Below are 20,015 nucleotides of genomic sequence, written 5' to 3' on the forward strand. Positions count from 1 at the left end.
TTGGGATTTTAAAGATCTGTTTAAGAGAAGACAAGAGATTTGACACCCACCAAGGGGAAAGCTTGTAAGTAGCTGTAGAGACAATGAAACCCATCTTTTACATAAATTAAAAACAAACCGACTGATAAGGAGCTGGCCTTTCTGCTTGCTTCACCCAAGTTAGGGACGCTAAGTCTACATTTCCACCACTGAGCACGATACAAATGTTCTTTACTTCTGGGGACACGGTTTGAAAATGCTGAGACAGCACAGCAGCCACTCCCACACCCGCTGTAGGTTCAATGAGCAGTTTCATCCTCTCCCACACCAGCTGAGTTGCACGCTGTAGGCAGAGACAGGAGTAAGCATTGGTGAAAGGGGGAAGGGCCTCATGCGCCAGTTGAAGACCCATGCCCCAGCTGAATGTCCTTGCTGCTGGGTATGCTTCCAGGGGAGAACAGGGCTTTTCTCTCCTCTCGGCTCTGCTTATATATTTACGATACCCCACACATGCCCTGAAATCACCACCTAGACAAGACCCCGATAAGGTGATTGCCGCCCCCACCCCAGCCTCACCTTAATCTCATCCTCTGTGACCGTGAAGACATCATCCACAAGGTCTCTTATGATAGGCCAGGTGTTTGAGCCAATGCTGGATTTAACACCATCGGCTATGGTTTCTGGAGAGCAAGGATTGGGGATCAGTTCCCCTTTCAACTTGGACTGGTAGCAGTCATCTGCATTCGAGGGTTCAGCAGCGTACACTTTCACACTAGGTCTCAGAGCCTGGGAGAGAGTAACAGTGGACATTCTACAGCGAGCCCAAGTCGCCTACTGGCCCGAAGCAGACTGTAGAGCTAACACATCTCGGCGCAGAGCAAGCTTTTCCTCGGATGACTGTGATGGCAGTGGGACCGCGTCTCACCGTGCTTTATTTAACGCGGGCATGCAGTTGCTCATATCACGTTTGGGGAAAGGGTAGCCCTGGTTTGGGTAGCAGGGTGAGATGAGAGTCGGCAAAGGCACTGGTGGAGGACCGCTCGCTGTAACGGCGTTGGTGCTGTAAAGCCAACGTGGATTACGAGGCTAGGGGGAGAGGGGCCTCGGTTTCAAGTGCCAGGGATGGTGGGAAGGAACGGCATTTGGGGTGGGGAGGGGGAAATAGGGAGCAAGTCCCTACAGTGTCTACAATGTAAAATCCTCCTGCCGGAAGCGGAGTCCTCCGTGGGGTGTTTCCTCACCTTAACTGCAATTGCGATTCCAGCAACCATTCCGCCGCCTCCTACAGGGACAACCACTGCATCCACCGAGGGAACCTGTAGCGGAAAGGCCATGCAAGCGGGCCGTTTGAGATGTACATGTAAAATAACTGGCCAAACAGGTAGACAGATGAGGGAAGGACTGACTGCTGCCCTACCTGGTTGAGCACTTCCAGGGCGATTGTCCCTTGGCCAGCTATCACCATCGGCTCCTGGTTGGGATGTATCATGATGCCTTCTGTTTCCTCCAGAATTCTTTTGGTGACGTTTTCTCTGGACTGAAATAAAACACTAATCTGGTGCGCTTGATTGGCATTTGATAGGATTTTAGCCGTTTAAACCTCTGTTGTTCACCTAGTATTTCCCAGACACTGCTCAGGTACTAGAGAGACGGCGGTGATCAAGACCCTCCTTGTCCTTAAGTTATATTCTAGTACGAGGGTAAGGAGTTGGGAGACCTGGGCGAGAAGGGAGTATCTGTTATGCCTGCTAAGTGCTCTGGACAAAAGTAAAGATTTTACATAGGGTGGCCAAGAAGGGCCTATGGTAAATGACATTTTAACAACTGGACAAGACCCGTGGCGCTCCAGAAGCACACTGCAGAAAGGAGGGAACAGCAAGTGTACTGCTGCGTGTGACTGGCGTGGAGTGCGGGGAGGTCATAGAGGAGGAATTCAGAAGGACAGGAACAGCAGCTCCTCTAGGCCTTGGACGGCTTTAAAACACCAGCTTACGTTGTGTGAAACGGGATACCATTGAAGGAGTCTGAGCTGACAAGAGAAGTTACCATTTATTAGATGGATCATTCTGGTTTCTCTTTTGGAAACAGCAGTAAGATGGCGTAGAAGCAAGGAAACAGGCTACTAAACAGTTCAATGCCAAATAAGATGGCAATGGTGGATATGGTAAGTAGGCGAACTGGGGAAATTTTGAGGGAACTAGCATTGGAAAGTTAGATGTGAGAATTATCGAAAGGACTGCAGGTTTTGGGCTGGAGCAACTAGCAGGATAACAATTATTTGTGAAGGCCCTGTCGCTCCCAATGCTCTTAAAAAGTTATTAGTTCATAAAAAAGTTAGTTACAGAGACACAAAATCAGGAATATGGTTTTATACTAAATTTAAGATGTCTACTAGATACCCAGATAAGAATGTCAGCAAAAGGCTTCAAAAGTTTAAATCCATATTCCACACTTTAAAGCCCCCTGATACAAGTCTAGACTTCAGGGGTGAGACAAATAGGGAATATAGGTGGTACTTTAAATCAGGAGACTGAGCAATAGGGAGTGTAGATTAGGCTGAACATGCTAACATTTCAAGATGCTAGGCTGAAAAGGTACACACACTAAAGTGGTGTTGCTAGAGGCAGAAACCGTTCCCCAAAAGTTTTGACCTACCACCCCCTTAAAAAAATTATTTTTTACTCAGTGCCCCTGGCAATGAAAAGCTTTTATAATACTATAGCCCACAAATCAGGATCAAGCCTAGGTATCTGCTTGTGCACCTCCTCTGCCCTCAGCACTCTGGGAAACACGTCACCCCGAAGGAAGAGACATTGGACAAATGAAAGGGGTCAGGTGGGAACCGGCATTTAGGGAATGTTGAAATGACCATTTCCTGCTTATGCATAGAATTGAAAAGATTCAACTCTTTTTTGTGTCTTTACTCAGTGAGGCTAAATTGGTTTTGCATTGCACTGGTCACCGGCCCCACCCCCAGCATTTGGGGAACAGTTCTTTGGTGACCCCAGACAGGACTGTACTGATGATAGCCTCACCGGGACCCACTCAGTGTCCCAGACCGGAGGGGCTGTCACTCAAGGGGTGGAACTGTCTCCAGTTCCAGGTCTGGTGCTCTCAAAGGCATTGAGAGACAAGAGGGCTGCCACTGTAAGAAAGGCTATACATCCTCATGTGTAGTGCCGGTGCCAGCACCAGACACAGGTGGTCTGTGAGGCACTAACAGGGGCCAAGAGTAAGTAAGTAGCCTGGGAGGGTGCCTGGCCATGGCCAGGCAGTAATCACATATGAGGAGGCTGGCGCTAGAGGAGTTTGCCTCGGGAAGTGGCTCATGGTCAGAGCTCTGGTGTAGCTTGCTGCCTTGAGGATGCATTCTGAATCACTGGTGTTACTTTGGGATCCCATGGGGAAGTCTAGGAGAAGGTCTTTTGTAACATCATGTGGCCACAATCTTCATTAGGGATGGGCGAAGTGGGTCTCTAAATTAGAAGATCTTACAGCTTGGCTTGCATTGCACCCAGGAAGGAGAAATGAGAGAAAACTTCCATGACTTGGATGTATGCCTTCAAAGAAAAAAGGACAGGCTATGAGGTGGTACTGATCACTGTTGGCCTTACCTCGTCACTCTGTTCGCTGTATACTATAGAGGCTCCGTAGGCCTGTATTGCCAATTTTTTACAGTCGGGAGCTGTTTGGGGCACCACAATGTAAGCAGGAATGCCTGGGAGGAGAAAATATGCTTAGTTAGTGTGAGCCAAGGGCTCTTAGGATAGAAGCTCTTGTTCAGTTTGCTTGTAATCAGATAGGGACTCTGAGGAAAATGTTGTTTTTTTTTCCCACAGCTTTCTTTCAGTACTCTGAGAAAGTAATCAAGTACCTTCCAGTTTGGCAGCGTAGGTGAGAGCCTGGCCATGGTTCCCACTGCTGTGAGTAACCACCGCTTTGGGCTTCTTCCCTTCTGAAGAGGCAGGAATCAAGTCTCTGACTGCGTTCAGGGCACCGCGAATCTGGAAACACGATGGAACATTCGTCTGATTTGAATTTTTGAATCTCAAGCCAAGACGCTTCCTTACGTTTTCTCCAACACTGCACATCTGTCAGTAAATTGTGCCAACCCTGGTCTTTTAAGCATCTTCCTAGCTTGATGGAGGCCCTTACTTCAAAGCTCATCTGCTTCTGCCTCCAGGCTTTCTCATCTGGGTCTCCTGACCTTTAAAACGAGGCAACCCGATTTGCCCGATTCTCAAAAGACAGGACCAATTCCTTACAGTGGCAGTCTTTCTAACTAAAAGCACCCATTGCCTCTATCATTGTTGGCACCACCCTAAATGGCTTCAAGTGTCCCTTGCTGCAGGGCTAGTTCACACCCCTCTGCTCTACCTCTAGGTCTTTCCCTAATTCCAGGTCTGGCTAAAAGCAAGCATCCTGTAAGACTCGGTCAAAGACAAGTAGGTTCAGCTTCTTTGCTCTGCAGGCAGGAAAAAGGCATCCTACTTTGCTCTTCCACTGCACTTGGTTTGTATCTCTCTGAAGACATTTTTCATCAACCTATTTGTTGTATCAGTCATCTTCCCTTCAGTGTGGGTAAAGGACAAGGTCTACTGTATGTCTCCTTAATACAGTTATTGACATTCTAGTTGCTTAGTGGATGATGAATGAATGAACGGAGAATAAACCATATCAGAAGCAAAGGGCAAAAGAGAATGGAGAGCTTATTTCATTTATTGGGCATAGAAAAAGGCAGATTCTTGTTCTAAAGCTACCACTTAACAAGTGCCTAATCCCTGCCTTTGGGGGAGCCCTGGTGGCATAATGGTTATTTGTTGGGCTGCTGCCTGTAAGGTCAGAAGTTTGAAACCTCAATCCACTTCCTGGGAGAAAGAGGAAGCTTTCTACTCCCATAAAGAGTCACAATCTTGGAAACCAATAGGGGCAGTTCTACCCTGGCCTACATGAGTCGGAACAAAGTTGAGGGCAGTGAGTGAGAATCCCTGTTTTCTGTGTCTTACCTGAAAAGATTTTCAAGCTCAACCAACAGCAGATTCTGGTAACATGTCAACACATGGTGCTTTTAAGCATAAATAGGCACTGATACATTTTGGAAAAAAAGATCTTATGAGAGTTTAGCTAGGCTTAGCTCTTTAAGGTCTTAATAAGGTATCAATGAATAGCAAGCTGACACAAGGTGTGAATGCTTAGTGTGGTTTTCTGTAAACATGATCATGTTTTGCCTGCAACAGTTAGGTCATGTGTAATCTCAGGCTAAACATTAAAAGTTCCCCCCTTTCAATCTCATGTATAACCTAGTTTGTATAATAAATTGTATGGCTACCCTAATCATGGGATTTTTAGATTGTCTTAAAGTGGATCATCAGAACCACTAGGCAATCAGGATTTGATCAAAGGATCATTTCCACAACTTTCTTCAACTTAAAAAAAGTATTAATTTGCTTCTATCTACTTTACCGGACCACCAGGAGGCTCAAACAAGTTTACATGTAAAAGAAGGTTGAAAAAATATATATTCTCAAAATGAATTATTACCTTAAAAGATCCCGTTTTCTGAAAGAGTTCACATTTGAAGAAAAGATTGCGCCCTGCTACTTGATTCAAAATGGAGCTTGTTAAGACTGGTGTAAGGTGGATAAAATCTTCAATGTTAGAACGAGCTTTTTCAACATCAGCAAAGGAGATGCAGTACTGAGCACACATGGTTCTGAAACCCAGGAATAAGAAAGAGCCTAAGTCAAAGTCTGAAAAATGAGTATTAAAACATTTTGATACTGTAAAACTACAGAACTGGGGACCCTGGAATTAATGTGGGAACTGCCTCCATTATTGGGGGCTCCATAATTTCTGTGGTCAAGGTCAATTTCTGCGTCTCTCAGCATAATGTAAGCCTTTCAGGAAGTGATTGATGGCTACCCACTGCCCCGCCTCCCTTGTACCATCTCTTGGCACTGAAACTGGCCTCCCTCTCGCTTTTTACTGTTGTGAAGCTGCTTGAATAAGTGGGTTCAAAGTCTGCCATACATTTTTATTTTAAGAGTATTTAATGACCAAGAAATTATTTAATTGCCCTCCCTAAATCATCCACAATCCTATCTTAGTGAATGCTCATCATGTTTTCTATTTTCTTTTCAACACATATGCATTAACATCAGAGCATTTTGCTCTTAGCATTTATATACACATTTGCTCAGCTTCTTCATAGTTTAGTAATTTTCCATCAACTACATTACATTTTTCATTTTTTCCACTCTTTTACTGTAGCACTTAAAAAATGACATTTCAAAAACAAGACATTTCTCTTCAATTTGTCTTATAAAAGCAATACATGTTCAATAAATTTTTTTCATTTAGAAAATAGCAATGCCCAGGGCGTGGTGCCCCTACAGACTGGACTGGAAAACACTCTTAAAGGTCAACAAACGATCCTTGAACTAAAAAAAAGAATAGAAAATAGCAATGCAAAAAGAAATTTAAAAACAACCACTAAAACTTCTTAAAGTCAATTCGAACTAGGATTTTGGATTGTCTCTTCCAGGCCTTCATACAAAATGAAGACAATCTTTTTGGATAGCTTTAATGACTTGCATTTTTTGGGGCTCATATTGTTCTCTGAGTCTTCTATCAGGAGATATTTTATGTAATTTTTAATGTCAAGTTTAATTGTATTTCTTAAAAATGAAAAGATAATAATTTTACATAATACTCTTCTTGATTGTGTAGATTTCCTTTTACCTTTTCTAAAATGATGTAAGAAGCATCCTTAAAGAATAATAAAAAAGAAGCATCCTTGTTACAAAATCTTTGTGCTTCTCCATACACCTTGAGATACCTTCCACTTTTTTTACATCAAAAGCATGCACCTTCTATGACAATGATACTGACCAACCTATCCAGCAGGGTTGTTTATACAATAATTTCTAAGAGCCCCATCGATGTAGTGATGACATGTTGGGTTTCTAACTGCAAGGTCAGCCGCTAAAAACCGCAAGCCACTCTGAGGGAGAAAGAAGGGGCTTTCTACTCCAATAACGAGCTAGTCTTGGAAAGTCAGAGACGGTTCTACTCCGTTGTATAGGATCGTTGGGTTGACACTGACTTGAAGGCAGTCAACGAACTAGTTTATATAAAGAGTCCTGCTATCACAGCGACTACATGATCAGCTGCTAACTAAAAGTCTGAATAAAATGCGTTAGGCTACTTCCTGAAGAATACAGCGGTGGAAGGTACCCTCGCAGGTTAATTCTATTGTGCTCCATGGGGTCCCCAGAGTAGGAACTGATTTGCTTGGTTTATAGCAGTTTATAAGGAGTCCAGGTGCTTGGCTGCTAACCAAAAAGTCACCAATGTTGCTACAGGAGAAAACAAATGGCAATCTGCTCCCCTGAAGATTACAGCCAAGAAAACCCTTTGGAACCGTTCTCTGCACTGTAGGGTTGGGTAGCTCTGGGTCCTAGATCAACAGGATGGCCCACATCAGCAACAGTTTATAAGGAATGCTCATTTTCCTTCAGCCTCGCTGTATCATTTTTGTCTGTCAGTTTAATGAACTATGGGGGCCTTCAAAAAAAGTTCTTGGAAAAATTCCATATGTTTCAATCCCATTCTTCCATAAACTTCTGAAGCCTGTCTAGTACTTTTACTGGTGGTTGAACTTCTTTGCCCGTATGTTTATCAGCCACTTGTTTCTTGTCAAGTTTTAACACCATTTTTCCCTATTACGTGCCACATTAATAAAAATATTGAATTTCTATTAACGCTGGCCTTTGTACTTCGTTTTGTTGATCAAATTGCTGATGCCCTTTCTAGTTATACATTGTATGAATAAGTTCTTCTCAGATTATTTTTCTAATTTGATTTTCTCTTTCCATAAATCAGTCATTCCAAATAAACTTTAGACTCCCTTCCAAAAGGTTGCTAAAAATTCCAGTGTAAAATATAGAAATGAATTGGGGGCACAATTGATACTTAAAAATATTGAATCTTTCTATCTATGAAGAAGGCTATCTTTTAATTTACTAAAGTCTTTTGGATTAGGTTTTTTAGTTATATTTTAAAGTTTGTCTTTTTCAATTTGTATTTTGTACATATCTGATTAAATACATACCTAAGAATAGTATACCTTTGTTACTACTGAAAAGGATGCGTATTTTAAAAATTTGTAGATTTTCTCTTTATGGATTATGCATATGAAAGTTAGTAATTTTAATATTTATCCTATTGTAGGCCACTTCTACATATCTTGCCAGTTCTAATTTATTAGTTGACTCTCCCCATTCTTATAAAGAAAATAATCATACTATCTGTAAATAAAGAAACTTTTATCTTTACCTTATATACATCTGGTAACTTTTACAGTGACTTCACAGTTACTGGGTTCATGTGGGTTTGCCACATCTTCTTGAATTAACTCCAGTAATTTATATATTTTGGCAAAATCACCTAATTTAGAATGTCAAATTTATTAGTATAGAGTTTTACATATTAATATTTCTAAGTACATTTTATATCTGATTTGTTGATTCATTTCTTCAATCAACAAATACTGACCATCTTCTATACTGTTTGGTCTGGGGATACAGTGCTAGAAGAATAGGCTTATCCCTACCCTCAGGAAGCTCACAATCTCAAAAAGAGTTGTGTACGGAAATAAGGATTTAGCACTTATCCTTTGATATGTGCTACCAGAAAGAGTATTATGAGGGTCTTATTGAGATCATGGAAGGGTTTGAGATGGGCCTCTACAGAGAGAACTGAAATTTAGATTATGACCCATAGGATGAAGGGGAAAAGTGTTTCAGGTCTGAAGGTTTTAAGGAAAGAAAAAGCTTGGCATATTCTACGACCTAACGGGAGGCCAATGTGTCTGAACAGGTGATCAGGGGGAAGTATTATAACTTGGCAAGGTCCAGATCGTGCTGGACCAGGATCATGGAGACCGTTATCAGGATGTAGGACTTGTATTTTATTTTTTAAATTTATTTTTATGCAGTCGAGTTTCCCACATTTGGGGAAATCGCAGGGGTCAGCACATCCGGAGTGCAATGGATAAGCCTCGCCCTGGGAAAACCACCTTCGTGATCATGGTCTCTCCCCTGCCAGGTAAGTATAGGACTTTTCTTAAGAGTATTATAATATTAAAAAAAAATTTTGTAAGGCAGTGAGTGACAAGTTAAAATTCACATATTTGGAAAATCACCCTGGCTACATTGTGGTGAATAAAAAGGACAGAGCAGGAGTGGACTCAGAATCCAGTAAAGCGGTATTGCAGTTGTACACAGAAAAGACACAGGGAGCATGGAAGGTAGAAATGGAGACAGAAAAAGAGAATCATTCAAGGTAATATTTTGGAGGTTGGGTTAGACTCCTTAGTTGTGATAGAACCTCACTGTGAGCTTGCTTAGTTAGACACAAGATGGGATGCCTCGTGGAATCCATGGGAGGGTTGAACAAACCACGGGAAGGGTAGGAATATGGAGCTTCAGGAACAATCGAACCAGGGACTAGAAGGCCTCCAGGATTCGCTCATGGAGTCTCACCTCAGCTTCTTTCGGTATGTCGGCGTCATTCTTTGTCACTGCAGACCAGCTGGTTCCACGTGGCAGGTTACATGGCTGCCAGCAGCTCCTATGCTTCACATTTTTTTGGGCTTCCACACTGAAGAAGGATGTTCTTTCTGTTTCAGTTCTAAAAATTCTGGGTAAGGACTCTGATTGGCTCATCTTGGCTCTGAACCAGTGGTCAAGTGTGTGAGGTCATTTAAGAGAAATAGGATGCAACAGTCAGAAATATTTACAGAAACATGAAAAAGAAACAGAATGATAACAATATCAATTATGTACACTAGAAACAGACATAACATAAAACAACACTCTATTTTATTCAAGATACATATATGTTCAAGAACACATCAACACATTCAGAATGGCTATCTAAGGAGAGGAGGGTAGGGACCTGCCTTGAAAAAACAAAAAAGAGAAATGCCTTGGTGATAACACTGTGAACCAAACAGGGTAGCTAGTTAAAATATGCATCTAGGGAGAAAAAACGAGGAAGAAAGGAAAGAGAGGGAAAAAAGGACCTAATTGAGAGTATGAGAATGGGGGAAAGTTTTAAAAGGGAAAGAGAATGTTGGCGAGAGGCTTCTCATAAGTTTCTACTACAGAGATAGAAGAGAGAGACACATCCTGATATCGGACTGAATGCTTTTTGGATTCTTGATTTTTGGCTTAGATGGTGGTATAATTTATTGAGATACAAGACTGGTGAAAAAACAAAGCACTTTAGGGGAAAGAAGCCAAATTTGTTTTAATGGGCTCATGAGCTATCCAAGAGGATGGTCTTGTTCTTGCTTACCAGAAATATGTCTGTGTTAATGGCTATTTCATTGCTGAAGCATGTGCATGTCAATTTACTATCAAGTATTGTCCTTTTTCCTTATTAACTTTTGATTTTGTCTTTATTTGTTTCTGTTATTTTCTTTTATTTCCCTTTTTAGTATTGATGAATGCTTTGCTTATTAACTTTTTAATTAATAATAAACTCACAAAGCTACAAATTTTCCTGAGTAATGTTTTCATGATTTACCACAGAATCAATTATGTAGTATTTTCACGGTTTCTAAAATTTTGACCCATGAGTTATTTAAAATAATCGTTTCAAAACAATTTTTTAAGTGGTTACATTTTTCCTTAAATTTGTGGTTCTTCATTTTTAGTTTTAGTTCTTTTTTTTAACTCCAGCAATAGAATTCCTCCCTTTTCATTTAAGTTTGTTTTATTGTTTTTGGGATTAGCCAGACAATGTGACCAGATTCCTACTGTAAGAATTAAAATACTATAGAATATTAATTCTTTACCATCAAATCTACTCTCCTCCACAAGTTCTAAAAGGTAAAATGTTTTAAACGCTTGATATATATTATCCCATACCTTTTTTCTATGTATTTATATAGATGTTTGCATATCATACAAATGGTTTTCTGCATACATGTAGAACAATACTGTATATTATGAAACTTGGGATTTTTGTTCAATAAGTTTATTTAACAATCTATCTTGCAGACTGCTTCATGTCAATACATAAAGATCACTTAAGTCTTTAAACTTGGAAGCTTTCTTTGTGAGACAGGTCTAAAAACAGTTCTTTTTATTCTTACCTATGAGTCGGCATCGACTTGATGGCAACGAGTTTGGTTTGGCATTATTGCATGAATCCTTTCAGAAATTCTCATTTTTCTATCAACACTATTATTCATTTTCTAGATCCATTCTTCCTCCATGTCTCCTGTGCTGCTCTCTGAGTTTTTAACTATTTTCTTTTACCCCCCACGGCCTGGTCAGTTCCCTTGAACTTGGTTAGCTTTTGGCAGATCTGATCTGCAAGAGGCCTGGTGGTGTCATGGTGCATTGGGTTGCTAACCACAGGGAAGCCGTTCAAAACCACCAGTCCCTATCAAAGGAGAAAGATGAGGCTTTCTACTCTCCCTGGGGCAATTCTACCCTGCCCTATAGGGTACAACTATGAGTTGGAATCGACTTGATGGCAGTGAGTTTTTTGAATTTGACACTCATTGATTTGGCAATTAAGATTTTTCCTAAGAAACTTTTATATCTGATTCCTTTTCATCATTCCCATATTTTACAAAGATTTTTGGGAAAATGAATTCAGTTTTTAAAACGTCTTCCCATTTCTTGCATGTGTTTTAAAGGCTACTATGTGCTCTGACTACTCAACATTAACTTTCCTTCTTTTGAACCCGTCCATCTTGTCCCAGATCTATTGCCTTGGCCTAACGTTCTGGCACAGCGTCCCTCTCACAAATAACAACACACTGCCATCGACTCATTGCTGACTCATAGTGACCCCTGGTGGGTTTCGGAGACTGTAACTCTTTGTGGAAGTAAAAAGCCCAGTCTGTCCCCCACGGAGCTGCTGGTGGCATCGAACTGCTGACCACAGGGATCGCGGCTCAAGATCTAACCACTGGGCTACCAGGGCTCCCATCTCATAAATCGGAACTGAGATATGCAAAGCTTTTGAGCCCATACTATAGAATAACTGATAAGTATCCTTTGGATCGGGGGCTTTCTACTCCGTAATGAGTTACAGTTTCAGATACTCACATGGGCTGCTCGACCCTATCCTATAGGGTCCGCATCAACTGGATGGCAGGGAGTTTTTGTTGTTTTTATGGTTTAGAGGTCCAAATAGCTGTGTGGGGCAGGGAAGGAACAACAGGTGGAAGGAGGCAGCCTTTGGAGAAGAGTTTCACCACACTTCTTCGGAACAGAGGTTCCCGAACAAAAAGCGTTCAGGGTCACTCTTCTGGCTCAGCTAAAATGTAAAGATGGGAGGCATGGAAAGGCCTGAGATGCAGAAAGGGATTTTTTCAAGGATCCACAGTAACACAGAAATTCCCAGGTAGGCTTGTAATCTCTCCCGGAGAGATCTTGGCACAAGCCCTTCCCTCCGCACGTGCCGATTGGGCTGTATTTTTAAGGTCAGGTGGCTAGGTGCGGTCCTTTGCCCTAAAGGAGAAGATCTGGCTATGCCGTGGGCATTCTTCAAAAGGGGCTATTAGCTAATCTTTAAGATCTCCCAAGTCCGGGCCTGTGCCACGAGATCTTGGCCTCGAATGAAAGGCGGAGGGAGACCAAAGGACGTCTTCGCCAGTTCGTACCCCGGACCGGCGTCGGGGTCCTCGATGGCCAGCCACCACCGCGAAAGCCCTGCCCGGTCCCGACCCCGCCCTGCCCGGCGGGACTCGGCCGGCCCTCGCCCAGCCTCACCTCACCGGCGCCGCGCCTCGAACTCCAGCCTCAGCTCACCTTCCCCGGGCTACACCTCTGCGCACGCGCGGCGTCCGCTTCTCCCGCCCAGGCTCGCGCTCCAGCGCCACCCACTGGAGGGGCCGGCTGTGCGTTCAAAGTTTTTCCTCCCATCGCGGCCACCGTCGTTTAGGGCGGGAGGGGGCGGGGCGTAGTGGGGGGGAGGTGGGTGAGCGCGCGCGCCGCCCGTCCGTCGTGGTTTCCTGGCTGCGCGCGGCGGGGGCCGAAGTAGCTGCGGCTGTAGCAGCAGCCGCGAAGATGGCGGAGGGGTTGGAGCGTGTCCGGATCTCCGCGTCGGAGCTGCGGGGGATCCTGGCCACTCTGGCTCCGCAGGCCGGGAGCAGAGGTGAGTCGCGCCGCCCAGCTCCTGGGCCGGGCCTGCCCGCCCCGCCTCCCTCTCCTCCTCTGCCTCCTCCCCGCTCCGTCCGCGGCGCGCCGGAGCCCCCGCCCCTGGTCGCAGCCGTGGGGGCGGGGGCCGCGGGAGTGCCCCGAGCCGCCCCACCTGCCGGAGGGCTGGGGTGTGGGGTCGGACTCCGCCAACGCCGGCCCCCTTTGAGGGGAGCGCCCAGCCCCAAGTCCTGTCATCACGCTTTTCTCAGGCGAAGCCGACTGTCCCCCTTTGCCCCAGCCCTCTCGGACCCGCCTGTCAACTCCCCGCGGTCGGTCGACGGATGCGAAACGGAGTGGGTGCTGGGGTCCGAGGGGGAGACCTCGGGGTATATCGCTCTTAGAGGAGTCCTCCCCAGGCCGGCACCCCCCCGTCGTCACCTCTTTAGCTTCGAAGAGAAGACATTGGGCGATGTTGGGGACAGAGGCGTAACATCCCGAAACTTGCCTGCTGAACTTTTCCCTCCAAGGCTGCCCTCTGAGGGTTGCGCCTCCGGAGGGCCCGGGACCTCTGGGAGTGCCGACTCTACTCTTGTTTGCCTTTGGCCTGTGTGGGAGCAGTTTTTCTCAGAGCGGTCAAGGCGCAAGTTATCTTACGGGCTTCCAACCCCACCAGGAAAGCTCCCAGGAAGATTCTAGTGCCTTACCTGCTCTCTCTTAGGCAGTCGAATGGGAGCTGTGATGGGTGCCCTCTCCAGGTTTGGGGCCCAAGCCTGTGAAATTGGTTTTGTTGGTGGTCAGCTGAATTGGATTATTCAGGTGTTCCGTCTCCCTGCTTACCTAAGTTACAAAGGCTGCTGAGAATATGTTGTTCTGGGGTTTTAACTAATGGGTTCAGTTGCATTACCTTTGTTCTCACATGTTTGAAGCAGTCTTATACATTCCTAAAGATACAAAAATACTGACCCAGTATTTCAAATTTGAGGATTTGTCTTGTTTTCTGTTACGCGGTTATAGACAAGTTTCTAGAACAATATTAGGATTTTATAGAGCATTTCATTTTCTAAAAATAGCCTTACTGATTCTTTTCACTTTCCCACTGAAATGTTGAGTGACTTTTTGTAGTGGCCTTCCTTCTTAATAGACAAAGGTAACAGATACTTGGCACACAAAAAAAGAGTATTTGTTCATTGGTTAGTCAGTGTGTCTTTTGGAACCAAGAGTGGCCTCTAAAGTTGTATACTCTTACTCTTGACTGTCCCAGACGTGGTTGATTTGAAAGCATGTCACAACCCAAACATCAGCTTCTCGGGAAAGCTCCCTCATGGAACCTTTTCTTTTTCATATTCCATCATCATAGTAGCAGGTGTCTCAGTATTCTAATGATGAGTAGTATTTCTGGGGAATGACTCTGCTGGCTGCTGTTAGAGAGTTGGTGAGCATGAGTGAAGTTGAAGCATGTGAAGGGAACTGCTTCCTGTTTGCTTCAACAAGAGGTATGTGATTGAGTAATTGGAATTCTAAAGACAAGAATTATTCTGACCAAGTTCAGAGACTGTAAGTTAGAAATTTTTTTCCCTACAGGTCCCTGGGACCATAGGTTGCTATGCGTACCCCTCGTTTTCACTTTTGTTTGTTTGTTTGTTTATACTACTATGCGAAGTGGACTTAACCACCTCTGGCAAAATATTAAGAGGCAGAGGAAGGATGAGTTGACCCTAGGCCTCTTTAGACGAGAGAGCAGTCTAATGCTGAAGCTGTAGGACGTCATTTATTTTGACAATAATGAGGTAGTTTGGGGTAATGTTGTGTCCAAACATGCCCTAGATAACTCAAGAGAATATGATATGTTGTTTGTTTCTTTTCATTTTCCCTAGCCCAAGTGTGTCATTCAACACAGATCAAGTTCGTAGTCTTGTCTATTGTTGAATAAATAGTGTAAACCCAGGATTTTTGCTTCTGCAAACATTTCCCCTTTTGTCCACCAATATGAGCATTTGGATATGTGATTCTAGCTTGACTTTTCTGTTACATATAACCAAAGTGATGTGCTTTTTTTGTTCCCTTCCTCTTCCTTTATTAATTTCTTCTATCTTTCCTCCCCCTTCCCCATCCCCCCCCCAATGTCACAGAAAACATGAGGGAATTAAAAGAACCCAGGCAGCGTAAAGATAACAGGCGCCCAGATCTGGAAATCTATAAGCCTGGTCTTTCTCGACTAAGGAACAAAGTTAAAGTCAAGGAACCCTCAATGCTTGAGGAATTTAAGGATGAAATTGTCAGTGACAGAGATTCTTCTGTCGGGAATGGTACACAGCACCTTAAAGATGTCTGCAAAGAACAGGACAGCCAACAGCAAAATGGCCCTGTAGACCCAGAAAATATTCGGGCACAGGAATCCTTTCCTAGAACTGCTGGACACGAGGAGCGAAGTCTACGAATTATCAAAAGAACAAAGAAACCTGACATGCAGATCTACCAGCCTGGGCGGCGTTTGCAGACCGCTACCAAAGAATCGGCTAGCCGGGTAGATGACGAAGAAATCCTCAACCAGGTAGAAAAACTGCAAGTAGAAGAAACCGAGTGTAGGAGAAATACTGTGAAAGAGGAGGTAATGAATAAACCCCGCAAAGATGAGACAGAAAAGAGCCCAAATAGTGACAGAGTAAGGGTTTCAAAGGGAGAAAAAGGAAAACGAATTGAAAAGGGCGAGGGCCTGAAGAAAGTGAATGAGGAGCTGGCACAGGGGAAGCCAGGTTCTGCAAAGCGCTACTCCCGCTCAGACAAGCGAAGGAATCGCTATCGCACTTGTAGCACCAGCTCGGCTGGTAGCAACAACAGTGCTGAGGGAGCTGGCCTAACTGACAACGGATGTCGGCGTCGTCGACAGGATCGAACCAAAGAGAGGCCGAGACTGAAGAAGCAGGTGTCAATGTCCTCAACCGACTCCTTGGATGAGGACAAAATTGATGAGCCTGATGGATTAGGGCCCCCGAGCAGCTCAGAGAGGAGGAAACATTTAGAAAGAAGTTGGTCTGGCCGTGGGGAGGGTGAGCCGAAAAGCAATGGTAAAGAGAATCGAGGCACCCTTCGTGTCACCTTTGATGCAGAAACCATGACCAAAGAGTCCCCCCTGGGGAGGTCAGCCAGGGAGGACATGGATAAGCCAAAGCATGACAGGAGCTTGAGCAGCGGGGGCAAAGCCTCTGAGAAGCAGGAGTCCAAAACCCTAAAACGAGAACTTCGGGGCCGTGGCCGTGGCATCCTCATCCTGCCAGCCCATACCACCCTGTCTGTCTCTTCAGGCTCTCCAGAGGCCACACCTCTGCAACCTCGGCTTTTATTTGGATCTGGTAGTAAGGGATCTCGGAGTTGGGGCCGAGGAGGCACCACCCGCCGATTGTGGGACCCGAATAATCCTGACCAGAAACCTGCTCTAAAGAGCCAGACACCTCAGCTACACTTCTTGGACACTGATGATGAAGTTAGCCCTACATCTTGGGGTGACTCTCGCCAGGCCCAAGCATCTTACTATAAGTTTCAAAACTCTGACAATCCCTATTATTATCCTCGGACACCTGGTCCAGCTTCCCAATACCCCTACACAGGCTATAGTCCTCTGCAGTACCCAGTGGGCCCGACGAATGGTGTTTATCCAGGACCTTACTACCCGGGCTACCCAACTCCATCAGGACAGTATGTTTGTAGCTCTCTCTCTGCCAGCACCTTAAGTCCCGAGGAGATGGAGCAGCACACGAGGAACATGCAGCAACAGGAGTTACATAGGCTTCTTCGGGTGGCTGATAACCAGGAACTGCAGCTCAGCAACTTGCTCTCCAGGGACCGCATTAGTCCGGAGGGTCTGGAGAAGATGTCTCAGCTCAGGTAGGGCGTGTTCCAGTGGGGGTTAAGGGTGATGAGAATAAGGTGATGGAGAAGGTGAAGGCTGTAAAGGAACTACTGGGTCTTTCTCCTTTTCAGAGTCATTTTCTTGAGGGAGGGCTATTGGAAAAATAATAGACCAGAGGTTTTGTTTTTAGTCTTGGAAATGACTGTGCTTCCTACTTTTTCTTTAAAGAGAAAAGTTTTTTTTAAGGGAGCATGGAATCTGGAAATGGGAAAGGAAAGACCTTTTAGAATGCCAAGAATTGAACAAACTATGACTTGTGGTAAAAATCTTACTCCAGCTGTGAGATTTACGTGGAGATATAAGGGGGAAAACATCTTTTCCTAGACACAACTGACTTTAGAGTGACAATTTACTGCTACGTGAGAACTAAAGTACGATATGTCATGGCGTTTTGAATTTTTTGCCCAGGGAGGTGGTTAATGTGCAGGAAGCTTGAATCGTTGGTACAGCCTTCTCTGTGGTGTATTTGGAGCTGGAAGTTGCTTGTATTTCATTTCAGAGCTGAACTGCTGCAGTTTTATGAGCGTTGCATTCTATTAGATATTGAGTTCTCTGATAATCAGAATGTGGATCAGATCCTGTGGAAGAATGCTTTCTATCAAGTGATTGAGAAGTTCAGGCAGCTTCTCAAGGATCCAAATGTGGACAACCCTGAACAGATTCGGAACAGACTTTTAGAACTCTTGGATGAGGTAAACCACCTTTAAAAAAAATTATTGGGGGCTCTTACAGCTCATAACATTCCATACATCAGTTGTATCAAGCTTATTCGTACATATGTTGCCATTACCATTTCCAAAACATTTTCTACTTGAGCCCTTGGTATGAGCTCCTCTTTTTTCCCTTCCCACCCTCGTGAATCCTTGACCCATATAATTGATCAGTTATATATACACCATTTTTTGTCTTCAGGATAAAGGCTTTAACACCTTGTAGTTGTGGTAGGTTTTACCATGTGAAATACTGTTTTATAAAATAAAATAGAAAAAAACATTTTCCCCCTTGAGTTTAGGCCTCCCACTCCCCATCCCTATTCCTTCCTGAAGACTATAACTGACAGCAACAACAAAAAAAGACTATAACTGACATTGGGATTTCTAAATGTTCTGGCCTAGGATATATGTGTGTGTGTGTGTGTGTGTGTGTGTACACATCTTTAAAATTCTAGGAAAGTCATGTTATGAATTTGATTTGGGCTCAGTTGCGGCACTTAATACTGTATGTGCTTCCTTTAACTTAGGATGACTGAGCATTAGTAAAAGTGTGAACAGTTTCTTTAAAAAAAATTTTTTTTGTTACGTACTTTTATTGGCGGCTCTTACATCTCTTATCACAATCCATACCTTTATCCAGTGTGTCAAGCACATTTGCACATGTGCTGCCATCATTTTCAAAGCATTCTCTTCCCACTTGAGCCCCTGGTATTAGCTCCCCATTTCTTCCCTCTCCCTCCCCCACACGCACTCCTTCATGAACCTTTGATAAGCTATAGATTATTATTTTCATATCTTACAGCGTCCTTTGTCACCCCTCATTCACCTTTCTTTTTTTAAAAATCAATAAATCTTTTTATTGGGGCTCATACAACTCTTATCACAATCCATACATATATCAATTGAGCAAAGCACCCTTATACATTCGTTGCCCTCATCATTCTCAAAATTCACCTTCCACTTGGGTTCCTGGAATCAGCTCGGTTTCCCTTTTTAACCCCCTCTCCCTTTCCCTCCCTGCTCTCCCCAACAATTTCTTTTTATTTTATTATTTGAACAGTTTCTTTGCCTCGGTTTCTGGTGGGTATTGATTGGATCAGAACAGATCGATTCAACCATTTCCTACTTTTTCTCTTTACATAGGGTAGTGATTTTTTTGATGGTTTACTTCAGAAGCTGCAAGTTACTTACAAGTTCAAACTGGAGGACTACATGGATGGTCTTGCCATTCGCAGCAAGCCATTACACAAGACAGTAAGCCAGCACCTTTATTTGTCCGAAATTTACTTAGCTATTTAGTTAACATTTGTCTAGTGCAGTAATGTGCCTCTCACTATTCTAGATGTTATGGATACAAGAATTAATGATAAAATTTAACAGTTGCATTGTAGTATCCTAAGTTATACGGCAATAGCACATACTACTATTGCCATGAAGGAACGTGAAAGGAAAGTAGATCTGGCTTAGCTTTGTTGGGTCAATGACTACTTCTGAAAGACCCACAAGCTGAGTCTTAAAAGATGAATCGAAGTATGAAAGGTCAGAGTGCAATATAGAAAAATGGCACATTAAGTGAGAACCACAGATTATTGAGAAAATGCAAGGATTTTAGTATTCTGATGCATGTCATGTAGGGTGGGACTGTGCTTGGAATTAAAGCTAGAGAAGTAGGTAGGGATTATTAGATCATAAACCTTACACAACTTTGGTAAAAAAAAACAAAACTATACATGTGACAAAACATTTACCAGTTCGGTAGCATTTACATGTACAGTTCAGTGACATTGATTATGTGTGGCATGTAGTTCATTGTCCACTAACAATGACTCCTTTCCCCTTCCCTACCACCCTTTCTAATTACTACCTATGTCTATTGTAGATTACGCATATCATACAAATTTGTCTTTTTGTGACTGACTGACTTATTTCAGTCAGTGTAACAGTTTCAAGATCCATACATGTAGTATAGGTCACAAATTCTTGTATGCCAGCCTAAAGAGTTTGGACTATTTTGAAAGCATTGGGGACCATTGATTTATTTTCAGAAAATGGTTAATTTATTTGCTCTCAGAAGCAGTCACTTTGGCAAATTGGTGAGTTTGGATTGGAGTAGGGCAAGGGTTAGGTGTAGGGGAGTCAAGATGTGGCCTTAATTAAAATAGTGGAGGTAGAAAAACAGAGACACAGTGGAATGGTAAAAAGGAAATAAAATTCGATTACTGGCTCATTTGATGTAATGAGTGAGATTGG

At 43.6% G+C, this 20,015-nt stretch overlaps 2 protein-coding genes and 1 pseudogene across 4 annotated transcripts in view; 1 reads left to right on the top strand and 2 right to left on the bottom strand.

Moving 5' to 3' along the window:
• On the bottom strand, positions 1–12,925 carry SRR (serine racemase). 2 transcript variants are annotated; one of them, XM_075561208.1, is made up of 9 exons: positions 12,777–12,925; positions 9,525–9,714; positions 5,521–5,692; positions 3,854–3,983; positions 3,594–3,697; positions 1,397–1,516; positions 1,221–1,295; positions 556–765; positions 1–322 (listed from the first exon to the last, which is right to left on the bottom strand). In XM_075561208.1, the coding sequence occupies exons 2-9, from the start codon at positions 9,551–9,553 to the stop codon at positions 107–109; spliced, it is 1,056 nt and encodes a 351-aa protein (XP_075417323.1). In that variant the 5' UTR covers positions 9,554–9,714; positions 12,777–12,925; the 3' UTR covers positions 1–106. The 2 variants fall into 2 exon arrangements, with proteins under 2 accessions (XP_075417323.1, XP_075417324.1); XM_075561209.1 differs by lacking the exon at positions 9,525–9,714 and having other exon boundaries at positions 12,777–12,924.
• On the bottom strand, positions 8,966–9,095 carry LOC142460279 (U1 spliceosomal RNA; annotated as a pseudogene).
• A 67-nt stretch (positions 12,926–12,992) lies between the features above and the next one.
• The window catches only part of SMG6 (SMG6 nonsense mediated mRNA decay factor), a 270,067-nt gene continuing 263,044 nt past the window's right edge, over positions 12,993–20,015 (top strand). The window contains exons 1-4 of one of the 2 annotated variants that reach the window (XM_075561194.1): positions 12,993–13,161; positions 15,275–17,027; positions 17,552–17,744; positions 18,909–19,019. In XM_075561194.1, coding sequence (XP_075417309.1) covers positions 13,074–13,161; positions 15,275–17,027; positions 17,552–17,744; positions 18,909–19,019 — 2,145 coding nt within the window. In that variant the 5' untranslated portion in view covers positions 12,993–13,073. Of the gene's footprint in view, positions 13,162–13,275; positions 14,639–15,274; positions 17,028–17,551; positions 17,745–18,908; positions 19,020–20,015 lie in introns of those variants that run through there. The other variant, XM_075561192.1, reaches the window with a different exon arrangement.

This window comes from Tenrec ecaudatus, chromosome 10 (assembly GCF_050624435.1).
Source record: "Tenrec ecaudatus isolate mTenEca1 chromosome 10, mTenEca1.hap1, whole genome shotgun sequence".
Classification (NCBI taxonomy): Eukaryota; Metazoa; Chordata; class Mammalia; order Afrosoricida; family Tenrecidae; genus Tenrec; species Tenrec ecaudatus.